Genomic DNA, 24,508 nt, shown 5'->3' with positions numbered 1-24,508 from the left:
CGGGCCGGGTGGGCCGGTGCCGAGGGGTTGGCGGACCACAGCTGATGGAGAGATGAGGCGCTGGAAGAAGAGAAGCGATCGGGAGCGATCATGCACGCAGTTTGGGGTAAGTTTTCCTGTTTGAGTTTCACTATTATTATTATTTATTAATCTTCAGAAAACGGGCGTTCTGGGGGTTAACCCCGGCGATCTCTGGGTGCAAAAACATCCGGCCCATCAGAGGTTCAAAGTACAGCTGGGAAGCTGGACAGAGCCCGCAAAGGCGGCCCTCTGGGTACCGGGTTCTTCCATTGAGACTTCCAGTCACGTTGAAATGGGAGCCACTCCAAGGAGGAGAAGGGGGAGAGAGGAGGAGGAGGAGGAGAGAGGAAGTTCAACTTCGCCTGCCAAACAACCCCAAACAACCCCACCGCAGCCAGGCCGGGCTGGGCAGGAACCCTGTGCAGTCACTCACAAACCACAGCTCCTGTCTGCAGCCTCAGCCGCCAGCTCTCCAAAAAGCCAGCACTCTTGGAGGGCTACCTCACCACCAAAGAATTAATTTGTCCCTCTGTGGGGGACAAGTGTAGGGGGGGGGGTGGGCGCAGGCCGCGCCCGTGGAGGCATTTACATAGCAAAACTCTTTGGGAGCCTCCAGCTCAGCATTGTTTTGGGGAGGTGCTGGCCCATAGCCCACTGCTGATCTTCGGGCACTTTCAGGGAATTAAATCATCTTTGGCAAAGAACTAGGGTCTATTCAGACTGTACCCCAGTTTCTCTTGGGGTTGGGGGATTTCATTGGGAGGTGGCAGGACCTTGTAGCTTGTCTTTGTCCCCGGGATTCGGGGGCCTTCATTGCTGGCTTTCTGTGTGGCATAAAGAATTTCCAGAAGGAGTTAGGGACAGTGTATGAGACCAGCTATGCATATTCTCTTCCACCAAAACAAACTACCACTGTCAGTAATTCCTTGTGGAATGTCCATGGCCAGTGTAGGTGACCATTAGCTTTCCTGGAGCCTTATGGAAAGACAGAAGCCCGCAGGGCCTGCTTTGGCACTAAGATGTGTTTTCCAGTGAGCTACTGGCTGGCCAGAGGCTGGTGGAGATGTTGGACGTGATATTTCAGGGACTGTTGTTGGTAAGGAGGGGTAGGTTGGGGAGTACTGAGTGTCCGGGATTTGTACAAAACCTAATGAGTTTTTCTTCTTGCCTAGAATGGGGGAGGGGGAGAAAAGGGTGTGGAGGTTAAATCTATAGGAAGCAAATTTAGAGATTCTTTTAGGTACCTGAAGCCTGGAGGGAGACTTCTAAATGTCTAGGAAATAAAATCTGGTTTTTATTGTGTGTGTGAGAGAGACTGGTGTAAATCTGGGGCTGTGTGTGTGCGTGCACGCGTGTGTGTGCAAAGAAATGGCAGTTGCCACAGGAAAGGGGAGATCAAACAGTTCATTAGCATTTCTGATGAATGTGAGGAAGGGTTTGTGGTTAGCCCTTAATTCTTGGGGAAGAGACCTTTTTCTGTCGTTGGAGTTAGGTTCCTTTTGAATTTTACTTGTACTGTAGCATTGTTTTCTGGCCAATCCTAGAGGCAAAGGAATGTACTTTTTCTAGCATGTAAAAGCTGTTGTACTTACTGCTTTGCCCGTATTCACTCTTAAACACTTCTGCTTTGGAAAAAGCCTGGCTCCTCCATCTCTCTCCATCGCATGCAGCACTGGGCTGGGGGGCGGGGGAGGGGGCGGTTCTCACTCCCAAATGAGCTCTTTCTCAAACCTCCACACACAGAAAGCAGAAGGCAGAAGGTGAGATTACAGCCGAGCTGGGCTTTGATGAGCAGGAGAAGGCAGGGGGGAAGGCCCTGTCGGCGGTTCCTGCCAAAGGTGAATGTGTTATTCTCACACCGACTGGCAAAGGTTCCAGATTCCTCTATGACTCTGGGGCTCATCCCCATAGACTAGCTTTTCCCATGGACACACCAATATTTACTTGGAGGTGGTGTGTGCGCTTATCCTGTAGGTTTAGTATACATTGGTAGAAAGAAAAGAAGAGACAAGAAAAGAAAGACCTGCTGAGTTGAAGACCAACAGATATAGTCAGCTTTGCATCTCAGACGGGCTTTTAATTCACTGTTTGACCTTGGTAAGTTACTTATTTTCACATGTCTGTTTTTTTCTTTCTTCCTCTTTTTCTTCTTCTTTCTCATTGGCCTCCTCCTCCTCCTCCTTCTTTTCCTCCTCCTCCTCTTTTTTCTCCTCCTCCTCTTCCTCCTGTTCCTCCTCCTCCTCCTGCTCTTCTTCTCCTTCCTTTTCCTCTTCCTCCTGCTCTTTTTCTTCTCCTTCCTCTTTCTCCTCCTCTTCTTCCTTCTCCTGCTCCTCCTCCATTTCCTCTTTTCCTCCTCCTCCTTTCCTCTTCCTCCTGCTCTTTTTCTTCTCCTTCCTCTTTCTCCTCCTCTTCTTCCTTCTCCTGCTCCTCCTCCATTTCCTCTTTTCCTCCTCCTCCTTTTCTTCTCCTCCTCCTTGTCTTCTTTCTTTCTTTCTAGATGCCAGTCCTGGAGCTTGAACTCAGGGCCTGAGTGCTGTCCCTAAGTTATTTTTTATATTATTATTTGCTCAAGGATAGCACTCTTGAGCCACAACTTGAGCCACAACTTGAGCCACAACTCCACTTCTGGCTTTTTTGGTGAATTGGAGATTAGAGTCTCATGGAATTTCCTGCCCAGGCTGGCTTTGAACTGAGATCCTCAGATCTCAGTCATTCTAGTAGCTAGGATGACAGGTGTGAGCCACCAGTGTCCAGCGGTTTTCTGATATATAAAACCTTGAATCATCTCTGTCTCTGTCTCCATCTCTGTCTCTCTTTCTGTCTGTCTGCCTCTCTCTCTGATGGTACTGGCGCTTGAACTTGGGGTGTTGTCCCTCAACTCTTTTACTCAGGGCTAGCACACTACTACTTGAACAGCACTTCTAATTCTTGCATTTTGTGGTTTATTGGAGATAAAAGTCTCACTTATGGACTTTCCATGTCTGGGCTGGCTTCAAAGCACTATCTTCTGAACTCAGCCCCCTGAGTAACTGGGATGACAGGCATGAGCCACTGGTGCTGGGCTCATTCTCTCTCTTCTTTTAGAAGAGTAGAAACCTCTGAAGTCTGGTTGTACCTACATGCTAAGTGGATGAAACCGTGGCCTGTTTGTTCCCCAGCACTCTGTAGTACCCCTGAAAGCTCCTTGGAGTACAGTTTGAAAATGACTGGAAGCCACTAGCTCTGTGTGATCAGCATGACAACACCTATTACCTATGTCAAACCTTCCTGATGGCTAGCAGAATACTACACAGGATCACATGACCTTGCATCTGCTGAGTCGAGCACTGCGCGTGCATGCAAGCAGGTGCATGGAAAACGCTTGCCCAGGAGACGAGGATGGGAGAGAGGGGTGAAGGTATAGAGGCTCAGCCATGCCTGCATGACGGTGTATCCAGTGCGGTGTGATGCTTAGGAGAGCCCAGAGTTTGATTTATATATTGCTCCATCTCCGGTGCCTAGAGTAAATATCACTGGACAAAGGGAGACTCCAAATTCATTATAAAGAAAACCTTGTTGGGTGCTGGTGGCTCCCACCAGTCATCCTAGCTACTCTGGAGGCTGAGATCTGAGGATCCTAGTTTGAAGCCAGGTTAGGCAGACAAATCTGTGAATCTTATCTCCAGTGACCATCAAGGTGGAAGTGGAGGTGTGGCTCCAGCCGTAGAGTGCCAGCCTTGAGCAAAAAAGACAAAGTGAGCATGCAGAGCTTAAATTCAAGGCTCAGCCGCTGCTGTACCCCCTCCCCCTAGCACACACAAGAAAACAGTTAAAATAAAGTTAACAGTTGGGCATTGGTGGTTCATGCTGGTCATTCTAGCTACTCAAGAGGCTGAGATCTGAGGATTGTTGTTTGAAGCCAGTAAGGAAAAGTTTATGAGACCCTTATCTCCAATTATCACCAAAAAGCTGGAAGTGGGGCCTTGGTTCAAGTGGTAGTACACTGTCCTTGGGCAAAAAAAGCTCAAGGACAGTGCCCAGGCCCTGATTCAAGCCCTAGGACTGGCACACACAAAAAGTAATAATAATAATAAACTTAACACTGGAAATGGATTATTCTACAAAGCATTGGGCAATATAGGTGCAATGCTTACTGATGCTACATAAAGATTTTGGATCTCTTTCTCTGCGTTTTCCTGCATATTTGTAATTAGATGTGGCCATGTCACTTTTTCTTTTTTGGCCAAGAAACGTGCATGAAAGGTTTACTTTTGAAATCGATTTAATTTTCCTGGTTCTGGGGCTTGAACCCAGGGCTTTGTGCTCCTGCCCTGTCTTCTTCCCTTAGGGCGGAGTCGCTACCGCTTGAGCCGCGCTTCCACTTGGGAATGTTTGCTGGTTCACTGGAGATGAGGCCTCATAGGCCTCTCCGCTAGACTGTCTCTGTGCCTCTGGCCTCCGGCCTCCAGCCTCTGTGCCTCCGGCCTCAGCCCCTTGCGCACCGGCGCCCGCCCTGCACCGATACTTCCAAGAATTCCAGGCTTTTCCTCTGCCTCGTGGCAATCAGAGTCCACTCGGGAGCCGGGCCTGCCGGACACAGCGTGGACAGAGCTGGGGTGGGGTGGCGGGGACCCGGCCGGACCTTGCCCCGGGGACTGCACTCGTCGTTTTGGTTGAACCCAGATAGGCCCTTTGAGGAGGAAGCGCGACGTGGATGCTGAGAATGCGCCTTGCGTGGTGGTGCGCGGGGATGCGGGCTGGATGGACGTTCACCGGGCAGGGAGACCATACACAGAGGCTGCTTTGTGAACCTGGAGTTAACACCCCCAAACAGACCCCAGCGCGCCCCATCCTGCGTCCAGCCCCCCACCCCCGCCCTCACCGCGTCCCATCCCACCCCACCCTGGACTACGCCCAGCTCCCGCCCAAGACCATGCCCCGCACTCATACAGGCCCCGCCCCACCCTCACCCAAGACCACGCCCCGTCCTCCTGCAGGCCCCGCCCCACCCTCACCCAAGACCACGCCCCGTCCTCCTGCAGGCCCCGCCCCGCCCTCACCCAAGACCACGCCCCGTCCTCCTGCAGGCCACACTCCTCCACAACCAGGCCCTGCTCTCAGCCAAGACCACGCCCATCCTTACATAGGCCACGCCCCTTCACTATCAAGCCCTGCTCTCACCCAAGGCCACGCCCACTCCTCAAGCAGGACACGCCCCTCCCTCACAACTATGCCCCGCCCTCACCCAAGGCTATGCTTCTCAGGCAGGCCACGCCCCTGGGGGCACTCATGACCACGCCCCTATAGTGGCCACCTTCTCTCACTCAAGACTGCACCCATGTCTGTCCACCCTCCACCCGCTCACCACCCCTGTCCACCTTCCACCCGCTCACCACCCGTGTCTACTTTCCACCTGTTCACTACCTAGGTCCACCCTGAGCTCATTGCCCACCCAGCCCTGCCCCACACCCACCCCATCTCTCCACTCTAGACCCTCACTACTTACTCTACCGCAGCCCACAGCCAATATCCATCCACACCCACTCATGGCCAATGCCCTGTCCCCACCTCACATTGGCCTGTTCCCAATACCATCCTTCTAGCACTGACTGAACCATGGGTGGTTTTTCTGGTGCCCTAATGTTTCCCCATGCTCTCAGCCAATGAGAGCAGAGCTCCCATGGCAGACTGATCTAGTGCCCGGGCCCACAAGGACACACGTGGCACAGGCTGCCAGCCAGTCGGTGCCAGCCTCTGCCTTGATTGCCTGCCATTTGCCGGGCCTGTCTTCCGGTTGTGCATCTGTGTTTGGGGAGTAATTTTAGCCTCCAGTGGTGGCCATGGTGTGATCACCACATTGTGATGACCACTGGAATTCTGAGAGAGAAGTTTATGAATGATGGGTAGAATGTAAATTTTAGAGCTTATTTGAGGAGGCATCTACTGAGTAACAGAAACAAAAGAACTCCACAGAGGCACACACACAGACTGAGGAGGTGGAGTGGATCTGGAGCCTTGTGGCAGCAGCCCGCAGTGACTGAGACCAAGCTAGAGAAAGCAGGTGATGGGAATGGTGGTTACGGAGTTGGGGTGAGCACCAAGGTACTTTGTGTGTGATGGGGTACACAGTGGCTGTGTGTTGTGGGTAGATGGTGGGGGTGTGGTGGTTTGGGCCGTGGCTGTGGATTGTGGGTAGATGGTGGGTATATGTGGGGCAGAGAGTGGCTGTGGATTATGGGTGGTTCATGGGGAGGTTGTGGGTGGACAGTGGGTATCTGTGGTGTGGACAGTGACACTGGGGTGTGAGCAGGTCATGGCTGTGTGGTTTGTGGGCAGATAGTAGCTGCGGGCATAGTGGGCACTGGATGTGGCTTGTGGGCAGGTAGTGAGCATGTGGTTAGAAACGTGGGGGCACAGGGTGTGGCTCTGGGCTGTGAGTAGGTAAGGAGTAGGTGTATGGTTGTGCGGCTCTGGCTTGTGTGGCTGGGCTTGGTTGTGGCTTGTGCATGGGCAGGCAGTGGGTGTGTGGCTGGGTGGCTGTGGCTGCCATGGACCTCGAATGGTCTGGGCAGTGGCTGCCCCTGGGCTGTGGTCCCTGACCCCTGTCACCTGTTGTTTATCAGGCTGTTTCGGGTGTAACTCTCTCATTCAACAATGGCCCATGGAATTGGGGGGGGTGGCATCCTCACCATCCTGGCATCGTCACCATCTTGGTGAGGGGCGCACAGCTTCTGGCACGGGTTGGGCAGTGGTGTGGGGCAGGTGTGGTAAACCATGGCGACTGCAGGCAGGGCAGTCTGTCTGTCCTGGGGAAGGTGGGAAAGAAACCCATGTTTCTTGTATTGCGCGCATGTGTGTGTGTGTGTGTGTGTGTGTGTGTGTGTGTGTGTGTGTGTGTGGACAGGGCCACCAGAGACCTGGAGTGAAGGCGTGACACTCGTGTCCAGCCTGCATGCCATGCAAGGAGGCTGCAGACAGATCTTCCATCCCCAGGAACCACTGAAAGAACTCAGAGCCCATCAGTGAGGCACATGGGCCTGTGCCCATCCTGAGTCTTCCAGAACCCTTGAAGTGCAGAGACCCCTGGACTCAGGTTAGCAGAGCTGGAGCCATGGTGGAGGTGGATGGGCACATCTCCCATCCCACTGGTTCAAGCTGCCTGTGGGGAAGGAAGCTCTGAGTCTGATGTTGCTTCTGGAGCAAAACTTCCCTCCATGGCCCTAATGCCACTCATCTCCCAGAAGCATGCAGGGAGCCTCGGCCAAGTCCTGCAGGCAGCAGCTGGAGCCACTGAGAAGGGAAGAATTGTCCTTCAGCTGGATGTCAGTGGCTCACACCTGTCATCCTAGCTCCTCTGGAGATCGAGGTGTGAGAATCAAGGTTCAAAGCCAGCCCAGACAGGAAAGTCTGTGAGACTTATCTCCAGTTAACCAGCGAAAAGCCAGAAGAGGAGCTGTGGCTCAAGTGATAGAGCACTAACCTTGAGCAAAAAAGCTAAGAGACAGCTCCCAGGCCCTTAGTTCAAGCCCCAACACACACACACACACACACACACTCACACTCACACATGGACACACATATATGCACATAAACACATGCGTGCGTGTACACGCTTGAGGATTCAGGTCCTTGCACGTGGAGTCATTGTGTCTGGCTTTCCATATTTTTCTTCAAATCTTGGAGACTTAACAGAATAAATTTTGGGGTTATAATTCATGAGGGCTCTTCCTTCTTTCCTTTCTTTCTTTCTTTTCTTTCTTTCTTTCTTCCTTCCCTCCCTCCCTCCCTTTCTTCCTCCCTTCTTTCCTTTCTTTCTTTCTTCCTTCCTTTTGTGTGTGTGTTGTATGCTGGTACTAGGACTTGAACTCAGGGCCCTGGCATTGTCCCTTAGTATTTTTGCACAAGGCTGGAGCTCTACCACTTGAGCCATGGCTCCACTTGTGACGTTTGTGGTTCATTGGGGATAATAAGAATCACATGGATTTTCCCATCTGAGTTGGCTTTGAACCTGGATCCTCAGATCTCAGCCTCCTGGTAGCTGGGGTTTCAGGCTTGAGCCACAGGTGCCCGGCAATGAGGGCTCTTATTAACATCAGTCCCCTCATCCCCTGCTAAACGAATGAAAGGCTCCAGTATGGGATGGCAGGCAGACGTGGGTCTCTTTGTGGGTGGAGGTGGAGGACTCATTTCAGGAGAGACCCATAGGCCTTTTGGTGATGTCCATTTGAGGCAAGAGAAAGCAAAGAGCAGAGGGAGCAGGCCTCATCCCGAAGCTGGAGCATGTGAGGGGAAAGGCTCCAGAGGAGATAAAATCCTTTGGTGTCTCCATTTCTTAAATTATCTTTTTCCCCCCCTTCTCCTCTTTATTGTGCAAATTCTGGAGGTTTGAACTCAGGGCCTGAGTATGGTCCTTGAGCTCTTTTGTTTCAGGCTAGCACTCTTAACACTTTGAGTGGTTCATTGGAGATGACAGCCTCATGGGCTTTCTTGCCTGGGCTGGCTTTGAACTGCGATCCTCAGATCCCAGCCTCCTGAGTAGCTGGGATGCCAGGCGTGAGCCCACCATAAGCCTAGCTTATTATTATATTTTAGGTCTGACTTTCACATGTGAAAGAAAATATTCAGTCTTTAGCTCTCTGAGCCTGATTTACTCAACGTAATTTTTTTTTTCCAGTTCTCAAAAAGAGATACAAGATTATTTTTCCTGATGGATGAACAATACATACATACATACACACATACATATACACATACATATACACATACATACTAACATAATCTCACATTTTGTTAAGCCACTCATTGTAGGGATCTGGGATGCTTCCACAGAACTTGGCTGTTATGAATAGTGCAGGTGTCTTGGTTGAGTTCTATCTTGCAGTCTTTGAATAAATGCCCAACAAATGGCATCTCTGGATAATCTGTTTTTCATTTGTGCCTGTTCTAGGGCTTGAACTCAGTGCCTGAGCGCTGTCCCTGAGCTTTCCACTCGAGCTATAACTCCACTTCCAGCTTTTTAGTGGTTCATTGGAGCTAAGAGTCTCATGGACTTTCCTGCCTGGGCTGGCTTTGAACTGCGATCCTCAGATCTCAGCCTCCTGAGTAGTGGGGATGACAGGCATGAGCCCCTAGTACCGGCAGCGTTTCACTTTAACAGGGCCCAGGGAGAGGCCCACGAGGACCCTTGCTTCCCATGCTGGAAGTTTTATTATTATCTTTCTTCTGTTTTATCCTTTCAAGGTCTCGTGTGCAGTCTGAGTCCCTCTTTCACAGTGACGGTCTCTACTCCCTGTTATTAGAAGAAGCACTATATCTAGCTCCCCGCTTCACTCTGTAACTCCCAGACGCTCACCTGCTTCTGGAATCTTCTTGCTCTCTTGCAATCTTAGCTATGCTTGTTAAGATTTTGTTTTAAAGCATTTCTATTGGGCACTGGTGGCTCACACCTGTCATCCTAGTTATGCAGCAGATTGAGATCTAAGGATCCAGGTTCAAAGCCAGACTCTGATCTCTATTGAAGCATTCAAACGCTGGGAGTGGAGCTGTGGCTCAAGTGGCAGAGCCCCACCCTTAAGTGAAAAAGCTAAGGCACAGCCCCCAGGTCTGGAGTTCAAGTCCCAATACTGGCACATGGAGGGAGGGAAAGAGACAGTGACAGATGGGGGGGGGGAGAGAGACAGAGAGGGGATGGAGGGAGAGAGACAGAGGCAGAACTAGAGAGGGAGGGAGAGGGACAGAGAGAAGGGGGAGAGTGGGAAGGAAGGGGGGAGGGAGAGGGAGAAGGGGGAGGGCTCTCCTTCAGTTTAAAGTTTTATCAGAGATGATGCAGTGTTTATCAGAGAATTTAGATTCCTAGATTGATCCCTTAATTCCACTGAACCCACATTTTTTATGATATCACAGAAGCCGCCTCCATCTTGGAAAGAAAGTGGGGGAAGGTAAGATAAGATGAAACCTCAGGACCAGGCGAACCCCAGTCTGGAGCAGCATGCTTCCCCGGCCCGAGGGGAGCATGATGGCTCAGAGACTGCTGTGTGTGAACGCTAGATGCATCATGGAGGAGGGGCAGGGTTTAGGGGGAATATTTGATGACTGAGTTTTGCAATGCCAGCTCCCAGCTCCATGATTCTAGCATTTGTCCTCAGCATTTTTACCCCGCTGGGTTGTGCGTGGCAGAAAGGGAAGATTCAACATTTAAAGGAATTGGTAGAAATGCAGCGGCAAACAGCTTATCTTTTTGTTCAGCGATTCAAGAAGCAATCCTAGAAATTATAGCCCTACATTGTGTCTCTTCTGCTCTCTGTGTGTGTATGTGTGTGTGTGTGTGTGTGAGAGAGAGAGAGAGAACCAGGAATCAAACTTAGGGCCTGGGAGCTGTCCCTGAGTTTTCTTGCTCAAGGCTGGTGCTCTACCACTTCAGCCACAACTCTACTTCTAGCTTTTTTTTTCGATTTTGCTGGTTCATTGGAGATGAAAGTCTCACAGACTTTCCTGCCCAGGCTGGCTTTGAACCATGATCCTCAGATCTCATAGTGCCTGGCTCTTGCTCCATTTTAATGATCATCCACACTTGAACATTAAAGGGGCAGAAGGTGGAGAGAGGGTAGGCATTCATGTTAACCTTCTAGAATGGCTGTTGTGGAGAAGAGGAGGCCTGTGCCATGGGGCAGAGGGGAGACAGAGTCCTGCAGTCTGTTTCCTCCCCTCTCAAAGCTACAGGCTGGTTCATTAGCACCCTCCATTGATCAGGAATTAGAAGAGCTGGGCTTGGCAGAGGCCTTTTCTTTGTGTGCCAGTCCTGGGATTTGAACTCAGAGCCTAGGCACTGTCTCTGAGCTTTTGTCCTCAAGGCTTGAGCTCTACCACTTGAGACACAGCACCACTTCCAGTTTTCTGGTGTTTCATAAGAGTCTCTAGGATTTCTCTGCTCTGGCTGGCTTTGAACCGCAATCCTCCAGATCTCAGTCTCCTGAATAGCTAGGATGACGGGCCTGGGCCACAGATGCCCAGCTCTAACGTCAGTTTTGTTTGTATTTCAGTTATGTACTTCAGGAGATGCTAAGCCTTGGGTTTCCCACATGGGTTTATTTGTATTTATTTATTTGATCTGGGATTAATCATTCTTCACGCAGGCAAATCAAGAATGGGAGTGGAGAGACAGTCTCCTGGGGAAGCGGTGTTCTGGGCTGTCCTGGGAGTCCATGGTCAGGTGAAGCGTGAGGTTAGTCCAGCAGTCCTGGCTGTAGCCAGGCACTGGTAGCTCATGACTGTAATCCTAGTTACTTGTGGCTTATCTCCAATTAACCAGCCAAAAATCAGAGTAGAGGTATGGCAGCACACTAGCCTTGAGTGAATAAAAGCCAAGAGACAGCATCCAGGCCCTGAGTTCAAGCCCTAGTACTCACACACACACACACACACACACACACACAGAAGTTGTATTCTTCATTATATGTCAATTTCATATGAAAAGAAAAGCTAAACTGTTGCCACTTGGATCATGATATGCATGATGAGATGTGGAAGGGAGGGAAATGCACAGATGTCTGTAATTTACTTCAAAAAAATAAGATGGCTTGCTGATCCACAGATATAGGATCAAGCAAATATAGTAAAATGTTCATGGTGCAATCCAGTTGGTGGATTGTGTGATTATTCTCTTTCTTCTGTGTTTAAAAATTTGCAGGCTAGCTGGGTAGATCATGCCTGTTGTCCTAGCTATTCAGGAGGCTGAGATCTGAGGATCACAGTTCAAGGCCAGCTTAGGCAAGGAAAACCTCAAGACCACTAAAGAACCAGAAGTGAAGCTGTGGTTAAAGTGGCAGAGGGACACCCTCGAACAACAACAACAAAAAGCTAAGAAAGGCCCTGAGTTCAAGCCCCAGGATACACACACACACACACACACACACACACACACACACAAATCCACAATTAGCCGGATGCCAGTGGCTCATGCCTGTACTCTTAGCTATTCAAGAGGCTGAGATCTGAGGATTGCAGTTCAAAGCCAGCCTAGGCAGGAAAGTCTGTGAGACTTATCTCCAATAAACTACTCAGAAAAAGCCATAAGTAGCACTGTTGCTCAAGTGGTAGAGCTCAGGGACGGTGCCCAAGCCCTGAGTTCAAGCCCCAGGAACAACAGAAGAAAAACTGCAGGCTAAAATGTGAGGGAAAAGAGATTTAACATCAGAAGCCGGGTGCCTGGTGGCTCACATTTGTAATTCTTGCTCTTTGGGAGGCTGAGAATCAGAGGGTCTTGATTCAAGGCCAGCCAGGAGAGAAACATTTGCACGACCCCCCTTTTTGGGTCCGGTAGTGGGCCTGAACTCTGGGCCTGGGCGCTGTCCCTCAACTCTTCAGCTCAAGGCTAGTGCTCTACCACTTGAGCCACAGCGCCACTTCCGGCTTTTTTTCTTTTTGCTTATGTGGTGCTGAGGAATCGAACCCAGGGCCTCATGCATGCAAGGCAAGCACTCTACCACTGAGCCACCTTCCCAGCCCCACCACCCCCTTTTTTAATGCAGAGCAGAGCTCAGTGGCACACACCTGTCATCCTAAGCTACGTGGAAGGCGGAGATTGGGAAACTTGGTTTCTAGCCCATTATAGGCAGAAACATCAAGAACTACCTGTATTGGGATTTGACCTCAGGGCCTTTTTTTTTTTTTAAATAATTTCTCAAGGCTGGCACTCTATTACTTGATCCACAGCCCATTTCCTGCCTCTGTGTGTGTGTGTATGTGTGTGTGTGTGTGTGTGTGTGTGTGTGTTTGGAAAGGAGAGTCTCAAAGACTCCCCTGCCTGGGGCCGGGCTCAATCCCTGGTCCTCAGATCTCAGCCCCCAGTGTGGGTGGAATTGCTGGGCTTCCACGCGTGTGTCTAACGTCTCCCTTCCCATCTTTTGCCCTGGTCCCTGCAGTAGCCAGCTAGGAGTCTCAGAGGATCATGGAGGCCACCCAGGAAACATCCCTCTTCCTGGAGAAGATTCTGGAAGAGCTGGACCACAAGCAGGGCACGGTCTCGTACCAGGAGCTGTGCGCGTCGCTGTGCGCGCGGCTGGACCTGGCGCAGCTGGCGCGCCTGCGCAGCGCGCTGTTCTACACGGCCTGCCTGGACCCCGGCTTCCCCGCCTCGCTGTTCAAGGACAAGATGAACTGCGCGGGCAGCGGCCAGCAGGCCAAGAAGCTGGCCGTGGCCGCGGACATCGTGGCCATCTTCAACCTGGCCCAGGTCGGGGGGGTGGCCGGGGAGAAGCTACCGGCCGGGGGGCAGAAGGCGCGCAAGAAGGGGGCGTCTTTCGAGTCGTGCAGGCCGGACCCGGGGCCCTGCAACGCGGCCCAGCGTGAACCCCTCAACTGCGAGCTCAGCGAGAGGCCCTTTAGCCGGGGCTACCCCACGCGGCCGGCTTCTAAGTGCCAGAAGGCCGACTGCCCGCAGTTCGTCCCCGCCTCGGAGCCCAACTTCTTGTTGGGGGTCAGGAAGGAAGCCAAGCACCGCGCGGCCTCGCTGGACCGGCTGCAGGCCGCGGCCCCCTACGCCGTGGCCGGCCCGCCGCCGCCGTGCGAGATGCAGAGGACCTGCTTCCCCATGAACCTCGACAGCGAGCCCGTCTCCGACCAGGACTCCCTGCCGCTCGGCCAGGCCCTCAAAGACGCCTTCGGCTCCCGCGACGAGCCCTTCCTGGGGCAGAAGAGGAACGTCTTCAAAGAGGAGTTCCACACTCTCCTGGCCGCCGCGTCCCCGGCCCGGGCCCGGCCCGCCAGCAAAGCGGACAGGGACCGCGGGGACGCGCAGCGGCGAAAGGAGCCGCACAAAGCGCCTTTCTTTAATCACAGCTTCGAGAGCCAGTACCTGAGCCCCGGGTACTCCCCGGCCCCCGACAGGCGGCGGGCCAAGCACGAGAGCCTGGATGACCTCCAGGCCTCCACCTACTTCGGGCCCACCACCCCGGTGATGGGCGCCCCGGATGCCCGGCGCTGCCCGGGGAGGCCCAGCAAACAGACCCCGTGGCCGGCCAAGAGCTGGAGCCTCAACACGGAGGAGGTCCCCGACTTCGAGCGCTCGTTTCTCCACAGGCAGCCCTCGGAGGAGGAGAAGCTCCACTTCCCCACTTCTGGGAGCCAGACCCCCAACTTCTCAGCTCCCGAGAGGCGCCCCGCTTTCCTGGTGCCCAAGGAGCCCCCGCCGATCCTGCCCGTGGGCTACGCGGCCAAGCCTGGCGGGCTCAAAGCCAAGGAGAAGCCGCCCGCCCTGGACCTGGAGCCGCGGGAAGCGGGCAAGAAGTTCAAGGAGAAATCGCTCGGCGGGGTGGGCGCCCAGCTCAGCTCGGACACCAGCAGCGTGGGGACCCAGACCGAGCAGCACCCGCCCGAGCCCAAGAAGCTTCCGGACCTGTGCGACTCCGCGCAGGGCAAGTACGGCGACCCGCTGGCCAGGAAGCACTCGGACGACGACTCGGAAATCGTCAGCGACGACATCAGTGACATTTTCCGGTTCCTCGACGACTCGGGGCTGGTCCAGTCGTCCTGCTACAACAGCACGGGCTCTCTGTCCCAGCTGCACAAGTCCGACTGCGACAGCTCCCCCGAGAACCGCCTGGCCAAGATCACCAGCGAGGTTCCCGGGAGCAAAGGGGAAAAGAGCAACCGGCCCGAAAACACGACGCACCCCTCGGAGGAGGAGCTGAAAACCAGCGTGTGCAAACTGGTGCTGAGGATCGGTGAAATTGAACGCAAGCTTGAATCGCTGTCGGGTGTCCGCGACGAAATCTCCCAGGTTCTGGGCAAGTTAAACAAACTGGACCAGAAGATCCAGCAGCCGGAGAAGGTGCTGAGCGTGCAGGTGGACCTGAACTCTCTGACCAGCGAGGTCCCCTCGGACGACAGCACCTCGCCCAGGGGCTTCCGGGGCCACAGCGGCGCCCACGGGCCCAAGCTGGAGAACGACCCCGACTGGTGCTGCTCGGACGCCAGTGGCAGCCACAGCGAGAGTTTACGAGTCAAGGCCTTAAAGAAAAGCCTCTTCACCCGGCCCTCGTCGCGGTCCCTAACGGAGGAGAACAGCGCCACCGAGTCCAAGATCGCCAGCATCGCCAACTCGCCCCGGGACTGGCGCACCATCGCCTACGCCGGCCGCCCCGGCGCCGGCGAGCTGCAGGACGCAGGCCCAGGCGAGGACAAAAAGGTGATTGGGCTCCGTGTGTCCGCCCTCGCTGATTGGCCACCGGCCCGGCCAATCGCCTGCGCTGCTTCAGAGTCTGTGGTGGAAGGAAGGCAGGAGAGAGAGCCCAGCCCGTGGGGCAGGCTGGGTTCGGTGTACTGACCACACAGCCGGCTGGGCACAGTGGCCAGTCCACATGGCTCTCTCCCATCTCCTTCTTTCTTCTCCCCTCCCTTCGTTCCCTTCCTTCCCTCCCTTTCTTAACTCTCCTCCTCTCCCTTCCTGTCCTCTTCTCTCCTACCTTCCCCAATCTTCCCCCTCTACCTCTTCCTTTGCCATCTTTTTTATTCTCCCTCTCCTGTGTGTGTGTGTGTGTGTGTGTGTTGCTACTGGGCCTTGAACTCAGGACCTTGAGCTCTTGCTTGGCTTATTCACTCAAGACTAGCGCCCTACCATTTGAGCCACAGCTCCACTTCCGGTTTTCTGGTGGTTCACTGGAGATGAGAGTCTCACAGACTTTCCTGCCCAGGCTGGTCTTGAACTGTGATCCTCAGATCTCAGCCCCCCCGAGTAGCTGGGATGACAGGTGTAAGCTACCCATACCCTCCTGTTCCTTTCTAAAAGTATGATGTGGTTTTTTTGTTTGTTTGTTTTGGTTTATTTTGGTTTTTTGCATTCTAAGGTAAGTAAATGGTAAGAAAAGAAGATGAATTAAGAAGCAAATCATCAGCCCATGGAGGAGACACAGCAGCTGTCAGTTCGGCATGGCGTGAGCTGCTCTGGACAGTCATTCCTGGCCTCACCCACCAGTCCTGCAGTCCGGGCATGCTGTGGTCCCCAGATACCACCTCCCCACTTGTCCCCAGGGGTGGCATGGGGGTAGAGGGCACACAGCTTTCAGGAGCCAGTGATGGCACCATGTTCTCTACACAGAACCCAGCAGACCTTTCAGTGTGGGGTGTGGGGCTCTGTCCATCCTTCAGGACCCACCCCCACCCAGGGGCTCCAAGAACTGGACTTCCCAGAGGGGGTGACCTCACTGTGGGATATTCCACTTGGGGTGCTCCAAGCCAGAGGAGGGAGGCTGGTCAGAAGAGAGAACACCTGGAGATTAGGCCCAAAGGATGGTTCAGGCACCAGTGCTCACGCCTACAATCCCAGCTACTCAGGAAGCCAAGATCCAAGGATTGTGGTTCAAAGCCAGCCTGGGCAGGAAAGTCCATGTGACTCTTATCTCCAATGAACCACCACCCCTCAAAAGCTGGAAGTGAAGCTGTGGCTCAAAGTGGTAGAACACTAGCCTTGAGCAGAAGAACTCAGACACAGTGCCCAGGCCCTGAGTTCAAGCCCCAGGACTGGCAAAAAAAAAAAAGAGAAAGAAAGTAGTTACTTCCCAACTTAATACTATGAGCCCCAGTTGCCTCTGTGTGGCCCTTCTGGAATTTTCTATGCCCTTCTGCAGGCAGACAGACAGTATGACATCCCTCCACAGCACCGACTGCCCAAACAGCCCAAGGACAGCTTCCTGGTGGAGCAGGTGTTCAGCCCTCACCCCTACCCTGCCTCGCTCAAGGCCCACCTGAAGAACAACCCGCTGTACACAGACATGCGTCTGACTGAGCTGGCCGAGGTGAAGCGGGGCCAGCCGTCCTGGACCCTCGAGGAGTACGCTCGGAATGCTGGCGACAAGGGCAAGCTGGCAGCCTTGGACCTGCAGGTGAGCCCTGTGGGACCGGGCCCTGGGCTGGATTGAGGGAGGATGGAGGGACCAGCTGAGCCAGCCAGGTGATGCATAGGAATGTCTTGAGGATGGCTTAGAGTCACCCTGCCTTTAGCAAGGGGACTCGTGTGGTTTTTTTTTTTTATTTATCTATTTTTGTAGGGCTTGAACTCAGGACCTGGGCGCTGTCCCTTAGCTCTTTCTCTCAAGGTGAGTGCTCTACCACTTTGAGCCACAGCTCCACTTCTGGTTTTCTGCTGGTGCACTGGAGCCTCACAAACTTTCCCACCCTGTCTGGTCTCAAACCTGGATCCTCAGATCTCAGCCTCCTGAGTAGCTAGGATAAGAGGCATGGCCAGTGGCTCCCAGCTTAGATTACAAATCTTTTGCCCATAAAACTTGAGTATAAGGATTGGGTGCCATGCAGGGTGTGTGGAGCATGGGTCTGGAGTGGCCTGGGGGAAGAGCGGGTCTAGAAAGATCTCTGGGACGGTGCTGTGGCTGTGAGGCCTGCCCATTGCCACTGTCATCATTGATTTACAGAGGTCTGGGTTGTAGCTGCGCTTTGGGGCTTGGGCCTCAAGACCCAGTTCCACTCGCCGGACATCTTTGTGTGTCTTTATCGTCAGAAGCCTGCTCTCACCTGTGGTCAGGAAGGCAAGGGTAGTGCCATTCCAGGCCCTTCTAGAATGCCCGCGAGCCCGAAGCACGGATATCTAGGGCTGCCTCCAGTGTGACTCAGTTTACATTGTCACACCCTCCCTGGGAAGCAGAGGGCTTGTGAGGTGCTGGGGAGAGTTGGGGTTCCGATAGTCCTAGAGTAGAATCCAGGCCTCGGAGAGATTACAGCTGTTCCTGATCCTGCTTGAATGCCAGTCCCTTTGCCTGGGAGATGGACCTTCAGTGTTGAACTTAGTAGCATTTGATGTGAAGTAGATATCTGCTGGTCATCTTTTTGTGTGTATGTACCAGTCATGGGGCTTGAACTCAGGGCCTGGGCACTGTCCCTGAGCTCTTTTGCTCAAGGCTGGCCACCATTTGAGCAATAGCTCCACTTCCAGTTTTCTGGTTGTTCATTGGAGATCAGAGTCTCCCAGGCTTTCCTGCTGGGCTGGCTTTGAACCGCCTCTTGAGTCTCTGGGATGACAGGCAGGAGCTGCTGGCACCTGGCTTCTGGCTCTTATTGCACACATTGTGTCCCCAGGTGGCACAGAACAGTGTCCTTCTGTCCCATGCCTTTCCCTTGCTTTCCTGAAGGCTGGACAAAGAGTTGAGTCCCCCTCGGGTACCCCTACCCCAGCCCGCCATGCACCCGCACTCCAAGTACCACGCCACAAGCTGTGGCTATGAGTCCATGGCCAGCCACCAGCCAGAAAACACCCAGAGGCACAGCAGAATGACAAACGCTTCTTGGGGACCACAAAAAGTGACCTTCAGTGAGGGCGAAGTTCAGGGAGAAGGGAGGGAAGTTCTGGGGATTTTTGCCTCTTGAAATCTGAGCTATCAGAGTGCAATGTGCATAAGCACAGAGCCAAATAATACAGACATACAATGAAGAAAAAGGAGATATTTGTGCATTGCAGCTTTAGGGACCCATGGCGTGAAGGGCAGAGTCGGGAGGAACTCGAGTTCACTGCAGTCCACAGGTGCTGGGGGCAGAGCAGAAGCGTGGAGGCTGGAAGGCCTCACGTGTTTCCATCGTGTTTCCAGGTCTCGTGTCAGGTCGCTCCTGGCCTCTGCAGGCTCTTCTGTGGGTCCTTTCGTGTCGCGGTTCACCCTGGGCCTGGTTTTATCCTAGGTATTTTGGAAGGCTTAATGTTCACGGGGGTCTCACTATTACCTCTGTGCTATGAGAGATTGCAGTTATTGAAAAAAAAAAACCTAATGAAAAATTTGTTTCTTCCCCAGGCCAGCTCCATGCAGAGGGTAGACATGCAAAGCGTTTGATTCCCCCTTAGCTGAGCCAGGGAATGAGGCACAAAGTCTCCACACACCGTGGGCCTGGGCCACAGAGAGAAGCGCATTCCTGCAGAATTGCCCCAAGCCTGCCTTCAAGGCTCAGGCTGTGGGGAGGCCCATGGGCCCAGCCCACTCTTTGTGGGTGCAACATGTCCCCCCCCGCCCCGCCCCAGACCAGTCTTTTAGCAAACCAAGCCCATCTTGAGTTCCTCCCTTCTTTACCAAGTGTTTAACTACTAAAGGTCTTTTCCACCAAGGAGGGCACAGCAGCAACATGGAGGGGCTCACTGCACACATGAGTGTGTGTGCATGCACAAATGTATGTGGGCTTGTGTACAGGTGCATGCATTCTACGCATGCATTTGTGTGAGTTCATGTGCACACACATTTGAGTTTACATGCGTCTCTATGCATGTGTGCAAAATGTGGCTTTGTGTGGATTGTGTATGTGTGTACACTTGCATGCATGCCTTGTGCATATATAATTTTGTGTGCAGAAACATGTTTTTGTGCATGTCAGTGCATTTGTGTGTGAGGGCATGTGTATACACATGTGTGCATGTGTTTATGCGTATGCATGCAAAATATGTCATTTGAGGCATGTGGGTATACACACGCATGTGTACATCTGTATGTACATAAACGCAGGTTTGCATGCACCCACATGCATGTGCAGCCTACATATATGATCATATGTGCCATTGTGCACACACGTGTGCATGTGTGTCCACACATGCATATGTAGTCCATGTACATGTTGTGGGTGTACATTTGTGTGTGCATGTATGCAGGTGTGTGAGTGTGTGCCTTTCTGCGCATTGTGTTTCTGTATGCCCATGTAGTCTATATGTATATGGTATTTGTATACATGCATGTGTGTATGTGTGCGTGCACACATGTGTGCCTCAGTGCGTGTATGTGTGCTTGTCCATGTCTGTGCTGTCCATATGTGTTGTGGGTGCCTGATGCATGTGCAGCTTTACATGGACATTGTGCACTTGTGTGTGCATACATGTGTGTGTGTGCCTCTGTGCAGAGGCTGTGCACACATGGGACAAAAACAGATCTAGATAGGCAGGTGGAAAATTACTGGTCCAGATTAGAAAACATAATACAGTTGAAGTTACTGTTATTAATGCTATTATTTTTTGTGCCAGTACTAGTGTTTGAACTCAGGGCCTTGGGCACCATCCCTTAGCTTTTTTTGCTGAAAATGGACACTCTACTACCCGAGCCACACCACTACTGCTGGCTCTTGGGTGCTTCATTGGAAATTGGTGTCTTCTGAACTTAACTGCCAGGGCTGGCTTTGAACCGTGATCCTCAGAACTCAGTCTCCGGAGTAGCTAGGATGACAGGTGCGAGCTAGCAGCATCTGGGTTGAAGTTAGAGGGTTTGCTTTATTGTGTTTTGATGGTCCTGGGCTTTGAACTCAGGGCCTTGCCCTTGTCTTGTAGGCACTCTGCTGTGTAAGTCATGCCTCCAGCTCCGTTTTTGGTTCTTTCAAAAATAGCCTTGTTTTTGTGCCCTGACTGTATCGGACAGCCCTCCTATTTGTGCTTCTCTGTGTCATTGTGGATGGCAGGAGTACCCCACGATGCCCAGCTGTTGTTTTCCCTATAGCTGGGGTAACTGGTAGGCGCCACTACTCCAGTCCATTGATTGAGATGGAGTCATGCAAACTTTTTGGGGCTCAAACTGGCCTCAAGCTGTTCTCCTCCAGCTGGTAATAGGATTGCCAGCTTCAGACATCATGTCCAGCTAGAGTCTGTTTCTTGATCCTCTCGGTATATGAGACATTTAACACTCTTGTGTTTGTGGACATTAAACAATCCAAGAAAAGCCTCCCATGTGAACGTTTGGTTTATGTTTTGGATGTTGTCGTCTTCCCTTGGAATTGCAGGGAGCTATTGCTTTTTATGTGACAGATTATTAAACATTTGCCATAAAGCAAGAACACCATCTTCGTGAAAATAGATTATAGAACCATCAGCACAGACTGGGATTCATGGACTGTGTGAGTTAAATATGATATTTCTCTGACAGACAGTGAATTCATCTCTGTGAGACTGGGAGCTAGATGTGAGAAGAGACTGTCTCCATAGAGAAGGGGGTGCCAAATCAGAATCCTGGCTGTGATTGGCCCAGGTTGGGGTCAAGTCCGCCATATGCCAGTAAGACCTTGACTTTGAGCCGTGATCTGACCTGCTCACACAAAGCTTTTGAAGTGGAAATATATATATATATATATATATATATATATATATATATATTTTTTTTTTCTTTTTGTCTGTCATGGGGTTTGAATTTGGGGTCTGGGCACTGTCCCTGAGCTTCTTTTGCTCAAAGCTAGTGCTTTATGGCTTGAGCCACAGCACCACTTCTGGTTTTTCTGCCCAGGCGAGCCTTGAACCGCAGTCCTCAGCTCTCAGCCTCCTGAGTGGCTAGGAGTTCAGCTGGGCTGAGGCTCGTGCTCATCTCCATGCATATTCTCTCAGGGGAGAGGGTGGCCTGGGCAGGGAGAGGAGCAGTCCCCATGGCCCTGCTGCCGGCAGTCCAGTCTTGCTCTTGGAGTCCATGGGGAAGTGTGTTCTCCATAACTGCTCCTCTTCCTGTGCCGTGGGGCCGCCGCTCTGCAGCCCCGGCCCAGGGGCGCAGTCCCCTTGGCCCTGGCCTTTGCCTTGCCTCTCTGACATCTTCGCTTTGCTCTTTTCTTTTGGATTTTTATTTCTTCTTAGACCCAAGAGTCGTTAAATCCAAACAACCTGGAATATTGGATGGAGGACATCTACACCCCGGGCTATGACTCATTACTGAAGCGGAAGGAAGCTGAGTTCCGACGCGCCAAGGTGTGCAAGATCGCTGCCCTCATCGCGGCCGCCGCCTGCACCGTGGTGCTGGTCATCGTTGTGCCCATCTGCACGATGAAGTCCTGAGCCTGGCCCATGTGAACACACCCCCGCCCTGTGTGCACACCCCCACCCTGTGTGCACACCCCCACCCTGTGTGCACACCCCCGCCCTGTGTGCACACCCCCACTCCACGTGCACACCTTGCCCTGTGTGCATACTGCAGCCTTGGGTGCACCCCTCCTACCGTGTGTGCACACCCCGCCCTGTGTGCACACCCCTGCCCTGCGTGCACACCCCCACTGTGTGTGCACACCCCTGCCCTGTGTGCACACCCCCGTCCTGTGTGCACACCCCCACCGTGTGTGCACACCCCCACCGTGTGTGCACACCCCATGTGCACATCCCACCCTGTGTTCCCACCCCTGCCCCGTGTGGACACACCCTCATCCCACCCTCATCCCATGTGGACCCCCCTGCCCCTACCCCGTGTGCACACCCTGCCCCAAAGCTATGGCTTGTGGGCAGAGAAACTGAACTCAGAGGCTCAAGGTGACTCTAGAACCATTATATTCTGGAGAGAAACCCACCCACCTGTCAGCTTAGACTTAAAGAAGCTCAGATACATTTTTTGGGTGGAAGTGCAATATACATATATACATATATATATATATATATATATATATATATATATGTATGTATGTGTCTTTCTTACCAAAAGAATGTTTTAAAAAATTGCATATTCTTAAGCAAAAAAAAAAAAAAAGGATGGATTAGGTTCTTTCCATTCTGACCATGCTTTCCAGTGCCAAATACGTGGTACTGGAGGCACCCAAGAGCCCCACTTTAGTGCAACTGAAGGCAAGGAGAGCTGGGGGGAGGGGGAAGGGTTGGGGCTCTGTTTTCCTTAAAGCTCTGACTCCCAGGAGGCCTGGGATCAGGGCTCCTGGCCCCTCTTGCCCCCCGTCAAGACCACGGCATGGCTGCCTCATGGCAAATCGCCCTGGGAATATTCTGGATCTCCATCTTTGCCCAGGGTAGAAACTAACAGGGCCACCCTGACAGGCAAGGGGTGAGTGTGGTTTATTTATTTCGTTTCATTTTGTTTTGTTTTCTGTTTCATAAGACCAGGTATTGAAATTTGGAGACTTTCCTGTTGACCAGCTTAGGCTGTGTGAAAGTCGACCTGCTGCTGTGGGTCAGCTCAGATGTGAATTCTGGGGTCCCCCACACAGGGGACCTGGACTCCATGCCTCGAGTATCATTATTTTTTCCTTCTGTCTCCTGGTGGCACCAGACACTCTGGAACTCAACATTGTGCCTTGAAGAACAGAGAAGGGCGGTGGAACTCTGACCTGACTCGAAACTGTGGCTCCTGTCCATTTTCATTTTAAGCCATCTTTTCCCAATGGCTTCAAAATGTATTTGAAAGCTTGTTGTAATAATTTTGACAAAGGCAGGATCTTCTCAATTCACCACCACACTACAGAGTGTTGAACAAATGTCAGCAGTGCCAAAAAAAAATATATATATATATATTACTATCTATTTAACCATCTATCTATTGCTATGTCTAAGTAAATATCAACTTTTTTGTTTGTGGTCTTGTGTGTTAAGGAACTGGCTTCTAGCTAAAGAAGGAGTTGTGGGATTAGCCTCGGAGCTTGATTGGTTTTGCCTGCCTAATGGTGCTTTGATAAACACTGGTGGGAAAGAATCCATGTCAACATCTGCTGCTCATGTCTGGCAACAGGTTGGGGGTGGGGGGTTGGGAAATAAAAGAGACTGACCACCAAAGACCACAACCATAGATTTCACGTGGTAACAAGGCAGGGCCAACATCAATCTAGAGCATTCGCTCTAGAAGTTCAGATGAATTCCAGCTGGTGGAATTTGGGAAGCATCTTGATTTTTTTAAAAAAATTTAAATAGGAGTCTAACATCCATGCTAAGCAATTCCAAATACTGCTTAGCTGGCGGGTCTCATTTTCTTGTTCCCTATTAAAGGGGAAGGGTGTGTCAGAGCATTTTGTGACAGCAACAACTCTCAGCTTTAAAGAATGTTGGTTTGGCGGGGCGCTGGTAGCTCATACCTGTAATCCCAGCAATTTAGGAGATTGAGATCTGAAGATCAAGGTTTCAGACCTTGGGCAGAAAAGGCCATGAGATTCTGATCTCCAATTAATCACCAGAAAAAAGAAAAAAGAATAGAGCCAGAAGTGTGGCCCAAGTGGTAGAGTCCCAGCCTTGAGCAGAAAAGGTTCAGGGACAGACAGTGCCCAGACCCAGAGTTCAAGCCCCAGTCCACACACACACACACACACACACACACACACACACACACACACACCTTGGTTTTTTTAGAGGTCCCTATGCTATTTCTGTTGTCAGGTTTAAGTGTGGATTTTCAACTAGGTGATAGAAATGGAGTTCTCAGTGAAGACCATTTATAATTGAAAAAAGAAGCTTCAGGTTTCTATATTTTTGCATGTGGATAGAATTGGAGTCTTTCAGGGCTCCATCTTTGGACTGAGCACTTTAAGCTTTTCTCTTGCACCTCAGAGAAGATGCCAGATGCCAGCCTTGGGTGTTGCTGTCCTTCCCTCCTCTCCGCTCCCGCCCCTTCCACAGGAAGATTCTAGAACATGTTGGAATCTTACCATCCTTTCCTTCAGAGTGAGATCACAGGGGCTGAATCAAAGCACTTTCCTACGGTCCTCGGGTGAGCCTGGTTTCTGACAGGCCTGACCTGGGCCGTGTGTGTGTGTGTGTGTGTGTGTGTGTGTGTGTGTGTGTTCTTGGATATACCATTCAAACATG

The 24,508-nt window shown here is 52.0% G+C and overlaps 1 protein-coding gene across 1 annotated transcript; it reads left to right on the top strand.

Moving 5' to 3' along the window:
- Positions 1 to 32: 32 nt before the first annotated feature.
- Kiaa1024 (KIAA1024 ortholog) lies at positions 33 to 21,775 on the top strand. The gene is made up of 5 exons (XM_013012029.1): positions 33 to 106; positions 12,921 to 15,184; positions 16,514 to 16,535; positions 16,621 to 16,877; positions 21,578 to 21,775. Exons 2-5 carry the CDS (start codon positions 12,947 to 12,949, stop codon positions 21,773 to 21,775), a joined length of 2,715 nt encoding a protein of 904 aa, XP_012867483.1. The 5' UTR covers positions 33 to 106; positions 12,921 to 12,946.
- Positions 21,776 to 24,508: the final 2,733 nt, after the last annotated feature.

Source organism: Dipodomys ordii, unplaced genomic scaffold, assembly GCF_000151885.1.
Source record: "Dipodomys ordii isolate 6190 unplaced genomic scaffold, Dord_2.0 Scaffold15, whole genome shotgun sequence".
Lineage (NCBI taxonomy): Eukaryota > Metazoa > Chordata > Mammalia > Rodentia > Heteromyidae > Dipodomys > Dipodomys ordii.
This window is presented reverse-complemented; position numbering and strand designations above follow the sequence as displayed.

Coding starts and splice junctions, on each gene's coding strand:
- Kiaa1024 (XM_013012029.1), top strand. CDS start 12,947: ATGGAGGCCACCCAGGAAACATCCCTCTTCCTGGAGAAGATTCTGGAA. Junction 15,185..16,513: donor GCCCAGGCGAGGACAAAAAG/GTGATTGGGCTC, acceptor TTCAAGCCCCAG/GACTGGCAAAAAAAAAAAAG. Junction 16,536..16,620: donor CTGGCAAAAAAAAAAAAGAG/AAAGAAAGTAGT, acceptor ATGCCCTTCTGC/AGGCAGACAGACAGTATGAC.